Genomic DNA, 17,308 nt, shown 5'->3' with positions numbered 1-17,308 from the left:
TAACATAGCTAATCAATAAGTGTCAGACTGCGGCTGGGTATAACTCCTCCTAATAATAGACATATACAGCTATATAATTACCTTGTTTGTTAGGCTGAGAATAGACATGCCAATCATTTTTAACTAAAAGACAAAAATACATTTTATTATTCCCCTTTTTGCCTAAGCACACTAAACCTGAAGCCTACAAAGGAAATGTCCATAACTCCTCAGTAAAATGTCATAAGAAAATAATCAAATGCATATCGGTGCAAGTTGAAAGGAATTACATTATTCTTCTAAGAGATCTGCAGGTCCATGAAAAAAAGATGCATTGCCAGCTGTCATGGTTACCAGTCCGTTGTCTAGATTGTGCATTGAAGTGCATGTGAGGTTTGTTTTTTACATTTTACTTTGATGAAAAAGGCATATTTAACTTTTTATTATTAAGATGCGCTAATCTTCTAAATGTTTTCCAGCTCTCCTTTGGAAAGCTGATATGAGGATTTCTGAGTAATTTTCTACACATGTTAAGTGTATAGTAGAAATAATTCAAATGAGAATTCTAAATCTAAATGAGGAAAATCTGTTGTATTTCAGAATTCTCGTGTTCAAAGAATTTTGCTTTTCGTAAAGCCTAAGGGGCCATAGATCAGTTGACTGAGTTACTGAACAGCACCACAATGGCAGCTGAAAAAAATGCAGACAGACATGAAAAGTATCGGTGCTCTCTGATCATTCGGAGAATGGAGAAGTGTCAGGTCCCTTGTCACAGCAGATGAAAGAAGTCATAGCGTATGCATAGTTAAATATAAAGTATATTGGTTATTAGAATTTTTGGGGGGAATATTTTTATGACTTTACCTAAACAGCTCAAAAACTGTTTTATTTTACAAATAAATATTAAATAAAAGTAATAAAAGAGTACAATAAACACTAATTGTGCTGAGCTTACTAATAAGAAAGCCCAACACTACCTGAATTCTTTGGAATGTTTATATATATATATATATATATATATATATTACACACCTTCTCTCCATTGCCAGCACTTGGATAATTCATTTCTTCCAGATATTGTATGTATAGTAGATTAGGTTATACAAGCTGTGGCAAGGACTGTGGCTTGTGGAGGTTCAGATGTGTGAAGTTATACTACTGACCTTGATCTTGCCTCACAGAGAGGTGTGGAATGAACAAAGTGGGGCGATAGGAGGAAGTGAATGCCTCCAGACATTCTGTCATAATCACTTTGCTCTGGTACCATGATGTTTAGGTAATAACAAGCTTACCATTATTAATCCCATGCAGGTCTTTCCTACAACTGCATCTGCACAAAAACATTTGTATGCCAGAGGCCAGTACAGAAGCAACATGTTCACAGCAGGTGTCCGGAAATTGCTTAAACACTATATATAGGGTGAGCCGCATTTTTTACTCACAGGAAACTATTTATAGTGCTCTTCAAAAGTACCTGTGTGCCTATTTTTTCCCAGGCCTTCTTTTTATGTATACCATACATTTAGTAGTTTAGTAATTTACTCAGCCTTATTCAAAAAAATTTAAAAATTACTATTGTTAAGGTGAGCAGCTGACAGGTAAAAAGCAAAGAGCACCTACGATACCTGCAGTTGCTTTTAGTCCCCCTGATCTGACCAAATACCTGGCATATCTAACTGTGCAAAGTTTTAGCATTAAACATTCCTACTGACCAATGAAGCAACTTTTACCAAGATAAACCAGAACTGCCTGATCTTCTGGTATTTTAGAGACTGAAAGTGACAAAACCAACTCAAAACTGAACTCCAACCAAATTATTTAAATTCGCGGGTAAAAAACATGTTTTACCTGTCAATGAATGTACACTTTTGTCCAGTCAGTATCAGACTAAAGTTCAAAAATAAAATTGTGGGCCGTCTAGTTCTTTATTGCAGAAGGGACAGGTGATTGCCATTCTGCAATAAAATAAACTTACCTGCGTGTTTGCAATTATTTTAAGTAGACTCACCTGTCCTTGCTCTTTATAGGGTCCATATCCAGGTTCCAGATGTTCAGTCTTCTTGATTGGCCATGAGGGAATGATAAAACTGCCACAAATACACATGGGAGTTCATCCATTCCTGGCAACTGGGCATGTCGGGATCATTTATTTCAAAAGAAGATTGCAAACAGACAGGTAAGTTTGGCTTATTACAGAAGGAATATTGCCTGTCCCTTCTACAACAAATTTGCATCTAGTTTTGCATAATTCCTTTTTAATATCGCCTTAACAGATAGTAGATCTAGGGTGGTGACCCTACCCTGCTCACAGGTAAGATTACATTTTTAGTATATTATGAATAAAGTTAGGGCTAAACTTTATGAAATAAATATATTTACAGAGTAATTTTCACAGAGTAAGACAATCTTTCCCTTTACAAAACAATTATAAGACTACTAGATGCTCCACCCAGATGTATAGAAGAAAAATGAATGCATGAAAAATAAAATAAATCTCTGTTGCTCTGTACAGATGTAATGTGAGTAGATACAAATTGGAAGAAGCTGGCAGAACTGAGGCCCCTCATATGACAGACCTACAAACAGCTGCATCATTACCCAGTATGGCTACTCCCTAGCCAAAACCTTACACATAAAATGAAAAACAGTAATATAACTAGACAACTAAATCATAAACCTGATGGAGATTAAACTTCAATTTGTTAGATGATGGGCCAAGATGCAGAGGACAGATGGCAGCCTATGTGGAATGAAGGTGTTAGGATCAAGAAAAACCACTGTACTGCTGCATAGTTCATGGCCAAGTGATCAAAATATGAAAACTAGAACTATACCAACACATGAACAAACAATACACTAGTTCACCACATTCACACACATAAAAACACAATTCAAGCACATTTTACAAATCATTCTATGGCAGGGGTGGGCAAACTTTTCCAGTCAGGGGCCACAGTCTAATATAAAATTTGGCAGAGGCACTGGGCTGATGGGAGAGTGGGCAGGGTTATGCCATCATGACGCCACTGAACATGACGTCATGATGGAATAACCCTGCCCTCTCTTCCATCGCAGATCTGAGCCTGCGATGAGAGAGTGGGCGGGTGGGCAGCTCCGCTAAAGTAGAGAGAGATTTCAACGGCCCAGGTAAAAAAGCCTAATGGCCGTATTTGGCCTGGGGGCCGTAGTTTGCCCATGCCTGTTCTATGGTTTATGTTTGGAAATTTGCATGGGAATTTTGTATGGTAAATAAAGGTTTATCGAATGGTAAAAAAAAGTCTGCAGTAGATTTTTCCAATCTACAATACATACAATCCTGTATGTATTTATAAGTATCATCTGCTTGCTACCTAGCCTTTGGCAATAAAAGTTGGAACTGTCCTGTTTACAACACTGTTCTGGTACAATGTTCAATGTACTCACTGCACTGTCTCTATAAAGAAGTAAATACCTCTTTTTATGTACAGAGCTGTGTAATATGTTGGTGTTAAATAAATACTGTTTATTATTAACAATAATAATATTATTAATAAATACTAAATGATAAGAGTGCAGTATATAAGTAAAAGTCAAGCTTGGTCCCTCTCTTCCTATGTCCACTGTCTCCCTGTTGACCAACATAGAGGTTCAACAGGAAAACCAAGAGAAAATATTACAGGGGCAGACAAGATCTGTGTACAACTTTAGCTACCTTCATATTTACATCTACTGATTGTATTGAAATGTGGTTTTACTGAAAGTAACCTTTGGTAAATTTGTTATTATCCTATGATCGGTTTGAATTGCTATAGCTTGTTACAGATTTACGTTCAATAGTTCTTGGCAATGAATCTCCATCCACAATAAACAGCTGTATATTCAGGTGAACAGCCTGTGATAGGAGGCATTTAAATATAGAATGTCACATTTTGCAACAAACTTGAGGGTACGGTTTTAACCAAGATTATAACATTTATCCATGTCGATTCTTTAACTCAAAGCAGCTGGGGTTCTTAATCACATCTGGAATTTCAAGGTCAAAGTGTAACCATAAGGACTTGAAGCTCTCCTATGAGACGTAAGTGAGTGAGTTTTTTTGTAAAATTACAAGACTGCAAATCTCTGCTCCGCAGGGTACCAGATATGCTGCATCGTTGTCAGCAAGGAATTACAGTATCCTGAATGTTGGAGCTGTTTTCTTCACCAGTGTTAGTACAGACAATAAAGAAGAATTTTGTCCTACGATGACTTCAGTATTCTGTTTTGGATTCTTGTCTCATGTGAATACCATTGCTTCATAATGACTCAATAAGCAGAAATTTTTCTTAACTATAATTAGGAAAAACACAGCTGATTTGTAATAGAATTGCCTTTAAACATAACATTTCCTTTCCTAAACTTTTGGTATACACAGTGATCCTGTCTCTCCTGACAGAAAAAAAAATTATTTTCATTTAAGAATTGGATACAATTTCTGTTTGCTTCTGCAATCGTTACTATGCTAAATCCCACCGGAGTCTTCCATTTCAGCTAGAACAATTTCTGCATTTTAAACATGTTCATCATTGTCCATTTCCTTGGCAACAACTTAGGTAAGATTACTGCAATTTTAACATTCAGTCTAAATACTAGTCGTTCACACAAGGACAGAAGAAAACAGTATAGTGTACATTTATTATAATAATTTGGTAACCAACATGCTAGCTGAGTGTTATTATTACACCAACAAGGAATTCAACTGTAGGGGTGCATAACAAAAGCAGGTTTCCCAGTTGTTCAACTATGAACCTAGATAATAGCAATTTATTAAAAAGAGTTATTGGCAGGCAAAGCATTGAAAATTCGCTAAATGTGTGTATTTTAAAATTATTTTAAACCTGACATCTACAAAACAAAACCAGTTGTGTACAAATCTGGTACGATAAAGCTTTGCTATTCTGGGGACTTTATTTATTCAAGTAAAGGACTTGGAAACAGCACTTATCTTTTAGGTCTAGTAATAAAAAAAGTCTGTGTATAATACAGCTCTTATAGTGACAAAATTTACAGTGCCAATTTCCAAGTGGATGCCAAGGAAAATAAAGGAATTATACGTATTTGAAAAAACACCAAAATCTGGTACAATATGACTGGGGCATATAGCTGGGGTTTAGGTTTTGATAAAAATTATTGCTTTAGCACACTACACATATAGGCTGGTTTTACCATAGCAAGAAGGTTGTGTACCATTCACCTGTATAAAAATATATCCTTGTTTCCCCAACCAAAGTTCAACTCCGGGTGTGCAGAAAGAAAGTAGAGGGGGGTAATGTGCAACTTATTACAATTTTGTCAAAGTTTTTAGAAAAAAAAAATGTTAATAAAGAATGTTACCTGGCAAAGAATGAAGCAGCCACTGAAGTTCCAGTCGATGTTTCGCTTGCAACATATGTTGTGTTTGATGCAGGGAAGCTGTAAATGGAAGGTTTATCGGCATTGTAACGATTCAGGGCTGCCTCCGTAAGTCCTTCACGGGCAGTCTCAGTCATCAGCTGAGAGATCTAAAGAGAGAAACACAGATTTATTACCGTGCTCAATGGGAAAAAATTATATGGGAAAGTCAGTGTGCATTTTTGCTGTAAATCAAAACTTAATCGAAATTTGAGAAGTTGAGTAAATAGGAATCAGTGAGTTGGTAAAATTTGGTTGGTTGGTAATAGGAATCAGTGAGTTGGTAAAATTTAATGTATCTGACAATGACTGGAAATGTCCAGATAAATCTAAACCATTGTTATTGCATAAAGAAATGAATTATAATAAGCAGAACACCTGGTTTGCTTGAATCAGGAGTTAACCTTGAAAAATGGAATCCATTAGAAAGATTGTCAGACATTTTGTGGATCCATTTTGTGAAAGTTTTTTTCCCTTTAAGCCTGGAGCAGCTAAGGAAATGTGTTTTTATAAAAATTGCTAAACATTTCTTCCATTTTCAGCATATAATTGATCCCAATAAGTGTTCAAACCATTTTTAAATTAAACAAGACACTCACAACCCTAAAAAAAAGTCTTCACGATCCTTAACCTCTTAGTAAACTTTGAAGAACATTGTGAAACTGACCTTGGCATGGCAAACAATGCTAGAATTTAGATACACTTAATAAGGTCTCCAACCTTGATGGGCTTTTCCTTTGGTACAAAACCTTTGGGATCCACATAAATCTGTGTGTTGCATACACATTAGTTCATTTTGGATAGGCAATCAACACATGGCAACTGGCCTAAAAACTGGCCTTTTTAATGGGAGTCAGGAAAATACACCATTATTTATATCCACACCAGTAGAAAGAAACCTGTGGTTTTCTCCTGCAAAGAAAACTACTTGGGCTCAGGCCTACCTTTGTTCTGGAATTGAATAAGTATTTCTAGGGTACCCTGGACATAGTAAAAGGGAAACTTAAAAGATGCATGGGTAAACAGAACCAGGGCATACTCTCAGTATACACTGCACATTTGTCTTTTGTACCTATAAATTATGCCCCAATTACTGTTCTAGAAAAAGTCCAAAGATTTCCATACACAATACAGTCTGACTGTACAATCTATTCTTTTTCTGCTATCAATTAGGCCAAGGGTCCCCAACCCCCGGTCCACTAGTGGGCCGCGGCTCTGGCTGGTGCACCCCCAATGGGGTCAGGAGAAGGACCCCACTTGGGGGATTATACAGATCGAAGACTCAGGGCAATGGACGGGTTGTGTCTCTGGTCTGAGCCTGCAATGGGAGAGTGGGTGGGTTCCAAGAATCATGACATCACTATGGTGAAAGTTTCTTCCCCTCTGAGTGACACATGGTGCATGCGCGGTCCGGAGTCTGTGCATTTATTGGTCCGTGAGCTCCAAAAGGTTGGGGACCACTGAACTAGGCAGTGTGAAAGCCTGATGGGTCTGAGACATATTTAATGGATGTTTCCTTTTTTCCTCCTATTACATGATTTTAGTAAATGTAATGGAGACGGTACAGAGACCCTGCAGTCAGATTGTTTATTTATTTAACAAAAATGAAACTTTTACATTACATACATTGCATCCCATTCTGTAAAACTAGAATAGCATGTTTAAATCTGTTTTTTTTTTTTTTTTTTGAACTAAATGTTGGCAAATTTGGCATCAGACTGGTCTTTATTGCATAAAGAGTCAATGACCCTTATACAATAAGGATTCTTACCTACCTGATCTATGCCCATCTGTCAAAATTCTCTGAGCTGTGTATTTGTTGCCAGGGACACCTGGCAATCCAGAATTTCCTTCTGTGTGCCTGGGAGGGTGTCGTCACAGGAACTGTCTCATCACAGTTTAGCCAATTAAAATTACTTAAGATTGGAATGCATAGGAGATGAAGAGTTAAAATGGTGGTGGCCACCATGGAACAGGTACAGTTAAGTATCCCCAGAGCTCACTTCTGCTTTAAAAGTACAATTAATGACCTGTCAAAGAACACGTAACTGGACTGTATTGTGTTTTAAATGTTCCATGATTCCAAACTAAAAAAAAAAAGTACATCAAAAAGGCATCTAATGTTTATCAAAAAATCTGCAATCATGAAGCTCTGCAATAAACTTCTTGTTCCTGAAAATGACCGTTTAAAACTAAAAAACAAGGACACATGCATATCTGCCATCAAATACCACAATTTAAACCCAATAATTGGCTGCTCAGACCATTTTTAAAAGATATAGTTTATTGGCACTAATAAATTAAGCAGAAGCAGTGCTTCATATCAATGGACTTGATGAAGCATACAAGAGTGACTGCGGAGATCAATATTTTCCAAGTCAAACCAGTAAGCACAAGATGTATGCCCCCAAAGAAGATATCTAATTAGATATCCAGCTATGGACCATTACAACATTTGTGAAATTTTCACACTTATTAAGAGGAAATGTATTTGTTTGGTGCTTATCAGTAAAAGTGCAGTCAATGAAGTTATTCAATGAAGTGTTATCTCTGGACAGACTACTTTTTTCCAGACACTGAATCTAATGCAGAGAATTAATAAGTCCTAAGAGATGCACTGTATCAAATTACTTCTATTGACAGTAGTTGCGTTAGTGATTAAAATGTAATTAACTCCAGAGCTACAGGAAGGACTGGTATGGTTATGTGTACAGTAAGACGTACCTTGTTAAAATATGATTATCTGCTTTCAGCCTTATTGGCACTCAGTACAATGTGTTCTTTTCCTATAGTAATACAGCTAGGGGCTAACCCTTTTAAACCTTTTTAGATGAAAAGGTAAAATGCATCAGTGTGAAAGAGGATGAGTCGTGAAACAATAATGACTTCATTATTAGAGTCATTGCTCTGCTCTTCTTCTCCTGAGATTATAACCCCAGCTGCCTGATCCTGCTGGCATTTCAATACATAGCTGATGTGTAGCACACATTACCTCCTGTAGGATGTCAGGGCTTACCTGTCACAAGTGCTCAGCTATAAATTGCAGTGTTCTAAAATAATATACCCGCCACTTTGATTGTTCAGCTGTGTGGACTTGTTAGGTGAAAAACACAGATAATATTTTAACACAGTTTATCCAACACATTAGGTAAAGCTTAGCAAGCAAAGCACTGGATATCATTTTTTTATGTTTCGGGACTGAATAGATATTGGTTTTAACACTGAATGTCAGAAAGGGTTTAAGACGCAACACTAATAGTTGTAAAATGAATAAACCATCATTCTTTGAAATGTAACTAGTATAAATAACTGATTATGACTTGGTGTTACATTCCCATATGCAGAACCAGTCTGCACTGAAATCTCAAAACAAGAAACATCATCATGATAGGAGGAAAGAGCCAACCTCATCAGCCTGCTGCTGCTCCTATTCAGTCCAATCAGCTGTCTGGGAGGAAGGACACTAATGTATTCTAGACTAAAACTAACAGTAGGGAAAGTGGAATTATCTACCTGGCTGTGCTGTATGACTGTGGCTGGGGAAAGATCATGGTTGCTTGGACAGAAATACAAATACTAAGGAAGGTAAAACAGCTCCCTTATATCTATTACATCTGTAACACTACCTGTCTGATTGAACTTCAGCTTTGATTGTTGTCTTTTTCTCAGTCACAGAGATTTCTTCTTACTTCCTACTCCATAGTCACCCATGCAAGTCAAAGCGTGAAATAGTGATGAAAGAAAACTTAATCGGGTAACAATCCCTGGTAATATTACAGTGAATCAGGGTAAATCTCCTCAATGGAGACAACATTAAAAATTTACTTAAACTTAAAAGGGGTTAAACCTTTACCTACTGTATTGAAATCTAAACAAATCTATGAAAATTTTAGGCGGCTGCACTTTTTTGACCACCATCCCCTGATTGCTGCCTCTCCTTCAGCCACTATTCATCAGTCATCACTGTCCAGCCATGGTCAGAACTGCACCACATGTGCGCCACATCTCCATTCAGTGTCATGGCTGAGGCTGCCATAAATATGGCTTTCTGTGGTATGTTGCAAATGTGCAGTAAGAAGAAGCTATTTTCTGAGAAAAGACTGATGGACAGCCCCTGTATAATATTTCAGCAAGAAGCAGTATTTGGCAATATAGTTTTAACAAACCTTTTACTTTCACAGTTCTATATTAATGTTTTTTGTGTTTGAAAGAAAATAATAATAGACATTTAGAGAGCTGTTTTATTATTTTTTGTACTAAAATGGTAAAAAAAAAAATATATTGCAGTCTCATTGGTTAGCAGCAGATAAAAAAAAAACATTTTCTTATCTTTTAAATTCACTGACTTACAGTTCCCATTTCCATCTTATAATTTATTTTCCTTTATCATCTCTTCACACCTCTCCGTTTTCCATCCCCATTTTTCCATTCTACACTTCCCTCCTGGGAGGCAACAGAGGAAACTGAACAAGTCTGAGTTTGGTTCCTCTAATATCACTGGCATTGATCTTACAGGTCAGTGACCTTTATCTAGCGTTGTCTCATGTTGTGGAAAGAGAAGCCACTGGACTGTGTCAGCATGTGGGCCATGTAAAGGGCACTAATGATCCAGAAAACAATCTGCCTTCAAGGCATAGTGAAACATGAATCTCTTCGGTTGATACCCACATGACAATATGTGTCAGACTGAGCCCTCTTATCAGAGTACACTGACAGAGGCATGCCACCGCATTACACAAACACACAGGAAGCTGCACAACTAGCAGCGCCTTCTTTTCCCCAACTTTAATTATTTTACTAGCCATAATTATATATTAATGTAAAATTAATACATACTTTTGTATTATTTAAATTGCATCCATTAGGCTAAAATGTTACATACATGTATACATTTATAATGCCTATACATTTTTATTAATATTAAACTGTATTTATAAAGCGCCCTCATATTATGCAGAGCTGTAAAATAATAGGAGGTTGGAAATGAGAGACAGACAGAAACAGTGACACAAGAAGAGAGGCTCTGTCTCAAAAGAGCTTATAATCTAAGAGTTGGTATACAATAGGAAGGAGTATAGCGAATAGTGTCTAAGTAGTAGGGTTTAGGAGACAGAAGAAGACTGGTAGGCGAGTTTGAAAAGATGGATTTTAAAGAGGAACTATACTGAAAACTCAAAAAAAAAAAAAAAAAACACACTTGACTAGGTGGCTGAAAATTAGGGGGCGGTGCTGCACCCTTTTTTTTTTTAGAAAAAAAAGGTGTTGCACAAAAAAAAACTGAAATTTTTTAGGGTTCTCTATCCATTTATGTAAAGTGAAAATTCTGAGTTTATGTACGCTTTAAGGGCTCTTTGGGACAAGAAAAGTTCAATTAAAGCAGCCCAGATGCATGTACTAATTGCCATTATTTTAGAAATAATCACAATTTAGAAGAAAAAGGCTACAGAATTCAGTGAAAACTCTGAAAATGCCATGTTAATAAAATGTCAGGAAGCAAAATGTGGGCCATTTAAAAATGGATATACTAGTACCTTTAAAAAGAAAGAACTTGGGTGCAGCCAAAGATATATAATACATGTGGTGTAATACATGATCTGCTCAATATATGCAAGCAGGCAAACCAGAAACCATATATTTTCCAAAGATAGAGCAAGAATGGATTTTCTACATCCCCAGCATTTGTATTGCAAAGTCTTCCTCTACTGGAGATCCAAATTCAATGGACATTTCAAAGATGGCAAGGGATGCAGGTTTTTATTTAGGCTGAAGTGCTGAAGTGCTTATGTAAAAGCTAAAAGGCACCTGATGGTAGAAATTTTTGAGGGCCAAATAACTTTATATAATCTTCAAGTCAATGCTAGTGGAAAACTTCCAAAATTGACTTCCAAAAAATCAATTGTAATGAGTATGACAACATAGTTACATTGACTCCGAAAAAGACAGGGTAGTTGTTTCTTTCATTTTTTCTAAAGTAGATTGCTTGGATTATACAAATAATCTATTTAATTTATTTTTTTTAAAAAGTACAAGACAAACAACCTCCATTTAATACAACAAACATGGTTTAGTCATCATTAGGCTACGTACCATGATTTTCGTATGATTATCGATTCAGGGTTAGTATCGGACAAGAATCTGACATGTGTACAGTGGCCGTCCGACTTCATTCATGGGTCCTGGCAGATCCACAAACGACAAACGATCCCAATGCAAGTGAGGGGGAGAGAGCACAGTGAGGTGCCACTCGCTCGTTCTCCCCCCTCCCCTCTGCATAAAGCAGAATAGCGCTGTATGTACAGTGCTTTTGTCGTAGGGAAGGATTGAGAAAGATCCTTTCCAACGACAAAAATCTAACGTGTGTACACAGCCTTGGAGGTTTGAGAGCACCAATATCTACATAGTGTTTTGTTACCATTTTATTATCTATAGTATGTCAGATACATGTTTTAATCAAATGTAAAGGGCAGATTGCTGCACAGTTAGGTGTTTTTGTTGCTTTTATTACTGACTTAGTGGCTTTCCTTTCTCCTACAAGAAAATTACTTTCAGATTACGCTCTCTTTCAACACTACACTGATTATATTCCTCTGCTCTGTATGCTGCTATCAAATCAATTATTTATCCAGACTGAATGGAAATCAATAAATCAGCTGTCAAAGTTCAGCACATCTAATGTCACACATTTATACTTCTATTCAGCAAAATGGTCTGGTGCAGAACAATTGCTTTACAAAAATACTAAAGCTAATGAGGTAATAACTACAGTACATAACATTTACCATACTCTGATGAGGTGCAGTATAAAGTAGATTTTAAAGATCAAAGAAACTATACTTAACCTTAAAATGTATATTAGACCAATCTAAATAAAAACCTAAACACCTAGTTTTATTTAATGTGTCTCTTTAATTGGTTATTTACATTACATTCAACGCTGTTTTTTCACGTATATATCTGTTTGTTGCATTACAGAGATATTGAGTAAGCATCCTGGGTTAGAGCCAAGAGTACAGGGATACCAAGAACTTCACAATGACTCGGGAAATTGGAACAATCCAGGAACAGGACATCAAAAGTAAAAGGCAAGCATGGGATGCAGGAAAGTAAGAGCAAGAAGACCTCTACAACCACCAGAACAGGCCACGATACTTTAGAATCAGTCAGTAGGCATGCCTATAGCCACATACATGAGCACATCATACATGGACAGATAAACAGGAGCAAGTCTGCTTGCCCCAAGACACATTACAGGGAGAAAACATAGAAATGAAAACAAGCAGGCAACTGGAGCAAGGAGGAAACAAAAAACGGTATCATATGCAACAGATTAGAACAGGTATGTTCCTGACATCCACGTTGAGGCTCTGCATGCCCACAAAGACATGCAGACTATGGTATCTTGGATATAGCATGATGTCAGTGTATTATTCCTGATTTGTAGAAAAGACAAAAAAAGAGTTCCTTTCAGATAGCTTTCTTGTATGGCCAAGATATATGTAAATAACACACACACAAATTACACCTTACACTGCAGAGCTGTTTTAAATAAATAGGATTATTCTAATGTTAGCTTCCAAGCAACAGAAATAGCAGCTATTGGAGGAGATTACACATTTTAACACATATCATGCCGAGAACACTTTTAGGTTTTCAGATATCCTATCTATCTCTGATGACTGAGATAATATTGTTCAGATAAATAACATGGCAATGACACATTTCCAACTTTTCTGAGATATTGGAAAACCATTCATACTGCAAATGAAATTCTGCAAATAAAGTCTTTACCTTGTAAGCTTTAGCTAGTACGTTGATTCTCACTATTCCCACTCAATCCATCACATTAGGAATTCAACAGACAACAAAGTGATTTATTTGGAAAACATTATTCCAAAATGCGAATTAATCATTTAACGTGAGGTTCATTCCAAACAGACTGCAAGAATGTGGGATGGCAATTTAATCATTTCTAGATGCTTCTTGCAATTCATCAGCTAAACTTAAGGTGGTCTTAAAACTTGCTCTAACATTATTTAAGTAAACTGAAGCAATTGTAACTATTCTGCCTCATAATATATGTAAATGATAAATGTTGGAATATATGAAAGATGCAAGGGAATCCAGATATATACTTATTACACTGTCAAACCTATTTCCTTTATGAAATGAGTGCAAGCGGCAGAATACAACTTATCAGCCCTAATGCATTCCATTATAGAGAAGAAGTGAGTGATATCAGGAAAAAGGATCCAATAAATTCATAACCAATTAGTTGTCAGTATGTGTGACAAAAACAATGCTGGAGGAGGAGAAGGCATAGTGAAAGAAATAAGATCATCACTGCGCTACTCCTCTTTTATTGTCCAATCACAGGCTGATGTGAACCTAGGATGACATGGACTCAAAGAGCTGTAGAAATCTTGGTGTAAAAAAAAATTGGTTTTCTTGGAAGTATACTGTTTTTTTAAATATTGTATCGATTTATTTTTGGTTTATGTTTTACGTTATTTGGAAGATGATTACGTTATTTGTTGCTTCTGCCATTAATTACTGCTGGTGCTGAATCCTTCTGATGGTAAACCACCTTCACCTCCAAAAAAATTGCAGCACATTGAGAGAATCAAACATGTATTCAAATAATTTCCCCATGCAATATGAGCATACAACTGCCTGTGACATGAAATACATCCATCTACCCTGATGTAGAGAATAGTTAGTTTAGTTTAGTTTAGTTTCAGCCCGGACCAGACTAACATACAGCCAATGTTGATTTGTAAATGTTACTTCACCTACAGCTGATCCTACTTTATTTTTAGGGTTTCCAGATATTTTTATTGCATTACAAAAAAATAACACTTTCTACAAGAGATACAAGCCCAGACCACCTGGCTGCTATCCTCATGACGGGAGGGTACGGGAAGATTGAAGGGGTCCCTGATATCAGCTCATATCCCCTTTAAACTAGGGAAGAATAGAGAAAATGGTTCTATTCTCTAAACATCTGCCAGCTGTTGATAAGGTCCCAGTTCTTTGACAGCATCAGTGCACCATGAAGTGATGCAGAAATGCAGTGTGCTAAGCCTATGTGGATTTTACCAGCCCACCATGATAACAAATAAAGGGAGCCTTTCATATAAAAAGTAATCACAAAGTTTCCAGTTGACTGACTTATAAAAAATAGCAATGGTAGTATGGTACTATGGCAATCTTTAAAAATTTGGTGGTCCAATTACTAGTGTTACTGCCTGTTACAAAGAAACCTGATGTTACTGCCTAATTGGCTTCTTTGTTCATCTCTGATTTAGTTTCACTTACTGCAACTTCTTCCTTTCTTCCCAGTCACCTTCCTTTAGCTTCGTTTTAAGAAGTAAAGTTCTCCTTTAAACGATTTTTTGATTCTCCAAAGAACTGATTTTTTTTCTTATATAACAACAAAGTTATAAAGCAGTGAATATAACATTCATCACATATATACTGCTGATAAATCTTCCTAATGTCAAATAATTTTATCATTATATGGTAACAACAAGTACTAGATGCTGAGTGAATTTCTAACAAATCAACAGCCCTTTTTTGTTCTTCCAGTGCCTTAAAAAGGTGATGAAACATGGGAAAGGCGCATGTATTGAAGATATGTAGTTTATACTATTGTTATTTTTCTTTGACATACACATTAACCCTTTGTGCTGCTGTCAAACTGGCATGCTTTTGGACAATGAGTTATTTCCATTCATGTATACATCGATACAGTCCAACATACTCCATATGGGTTATTAATATCTAACTACATTTTTTTGTGAAGCTAATATTACAAATTATATTTTCAACACACTTAAAGAGGAACTAAACTGAAAAGTGCCTAAAACAAAAAAAATACACTTACCTTCAATCCCGCAGCACAGTTGATCAGTCTGGAGATGTCTTCCATCAAGTCCCGTGTCGTCCCGGTATCCGTCTCCGAGCCGGTGTGCCGGGCGGCGCCATCTTCTCCTTTTTTTCCTGGTTCTTTTTCCTATGTCACCCGACCCAGGCGTGAGATTGGGTGATGTAGGCTGGGGAAAAAACTTGCCGATCTCACTGCGCATGTGTGAGATTGGCAAATTTTTCTCTATTCACCAAAAGGCTTCTTCTGCTAATGCCCGAGATGCTGAAACAAGTGCAGAGGCAGCACCCAAGAGCCTCCCGGGATGCGTGACGTAGGTATCCCAGGAGGCTTTGCACTGCCATTCATTCTCGATCGCCTGGGCTAGAATGAGGGGGTAGTGCTGCATCCTTTTTTTTAAAAAAAAAGGGTGTTGCACTAAAAAAAAAAACCTAAACGAACAGAATTTTTACTTCACATAAAAGAGTTGTCTACCCTTTTATGTAAAGTGAAATTTCTGAATTTAGGTACGCTTTAACTACCTAAATCAGACTTGATCTAGACTACTGTTTTATTGTACTGATTTGGAAATCAACAATGTAAAGTCCGTATATTACTAGTACTAAGACAAGCCCACACAAAAAAATGCTCACAGTCCAAAGTGAACTGCTGGACCTTACCAAAACTTGCGGGATTTATTAAAAAATAAACTCAGTCAAAAGACAATTGTTTTTCTATACATTTCTTTATATAAATTTGCGCTTTTACTAATTATTTTTACTAATATCTATATTTATTTTGCTTTGTGTTCTTGATTATTTTACCTTGTAAATGACTTTGCATTATAAATAAGGATTTTGCTGAGCAAACAAATGCTGGTAATGTTATGGACTGAATTCAAACTGCAATATACTTATCCAAGAAAGAAGTTTGAAATAAAGTAACAAAACCGAGTGATCCCACACAATAAAATTCAGTTCTTGCAAAGCGAATTGTACAGAGCACAAGGTTAATTGTTTTAGCACAGATGTTGAACAGTTGAAGCATAGTTTTAGAAAAGACGAACCTAAATGCTAATTTGCTATTTTTTATATATTATTTTAGTAATTTTCCTGTTCCTGCAGGATAGCAGTCCTTTCCTAGTCATTAGTTTCTAATTTGGAGTCATTACCCCTCAAGTGGGATCATGAACATAATGGGGGGGATGGGTCTGGATCTTTGAATAATAAAAATTAACATTGGAACAATAGTTTTTACATTATTGACTTGAAATAAAATCAGAAAAATCGTTTTCTTATCTCAGATTATCCCACAGTAAAATTTTCAGTAACTGTACCTCAGTCCCAAGCACTAATTGAAGAAAAACAGCAGCAAAAATCTAACTAGCTTTACTTAGCTTATTTATTTGGGAAATACCATTTGTTGTGATGATTTGATTATTATGTTGTTGTTGTTTTGTTACTTGGTAGCACACAGTAATCTTCACGGCCCTCATTATCGGCCCTTATTCATCCTTTGCACCAGTTCTGGTTGTGTGTAATGATTCATCACAGCCGTCTTTGTTATCTAACCAGTTTTCTTTTTGCTCCTCTCAGTGACCTTATCACACCTACACCCTTCTTATTACACTCACCTATAATCTTCACTTATTAGTGAAGGACCAGAGACTACATCATCAGCATTGGGACTGCCAATCAAAATTCCAGGTCTAGTGAGTTGAGGACCAAAACATTGATTTATTAAAGCTCTCCAAAACTGGAAAAGATACACTTTCATCAGTAATGCTGGTTGAACCTGGAATAGATCTGGTCCAGGATTGAAAACCTTTGCTAACAAACATAGCAAATGACGTTTAGGAAATCCATTTCAGGTTTGCTAGATCACCCAGTTTCACTGATGAAAGTGTAACCTCTCATCAATGCCTTGGAGAACTTTTATAAATCAGGTTCATTGTCTCTAACAAGACTGAGGAGTGAAATATTAGTTTGTATTGTGTGTGTGTGGGGGGGGGAGGGTATATCAGACTTTAATACATTCGGAGGTAGGATTTACTCTAAC

At 36.5% G+C, this 17,308-nt stretch overlaps 1 protein-coding gene across 1 annotated transcript in view; it reads right to left on the bottom strand.

Annotated features, from left to right (window-relative positions):
• Nucleotides 1-17,308, bottom strand: part of KIF26B (kinesin family member 26B) — a 215,765-nt gene that overhangs the window by 113,617 nt on the left and 84,840 nt on the right. Inside the window, exon 4 of the mRNA XM_072409327.1 lies at nucleotides 5,332-5,498. Within this exon, the coding sequence (XP_072265428.1) occupies nucleotides 5,332-5,498 (167 nt within the window). The remainder of the gene's footprint in view (nucleotides 1-5,331; nucleotides 5,499-17,308) is intronic.

This window comes from Pyxicephalus adspersus, chromosome 4, assembly GCF_032062135.1.
Source record: "Pyxicephalus adspersus chromosome 4, UCB_Pads_2.0, whole genome shotgun sequence".
Taxonomy (NCBI): Eukaryota; Metazoa; Chordata; class Amphibia; order Anura; family Pyxicephalidae; genus Pyxicephalus; species Pyxicephalus adspersus.
The sequence above is the reverse complement of the archived record's forward strand: the minus strand, read 5'-3'. Positions and strand labels throughout refer to the sequence as shown.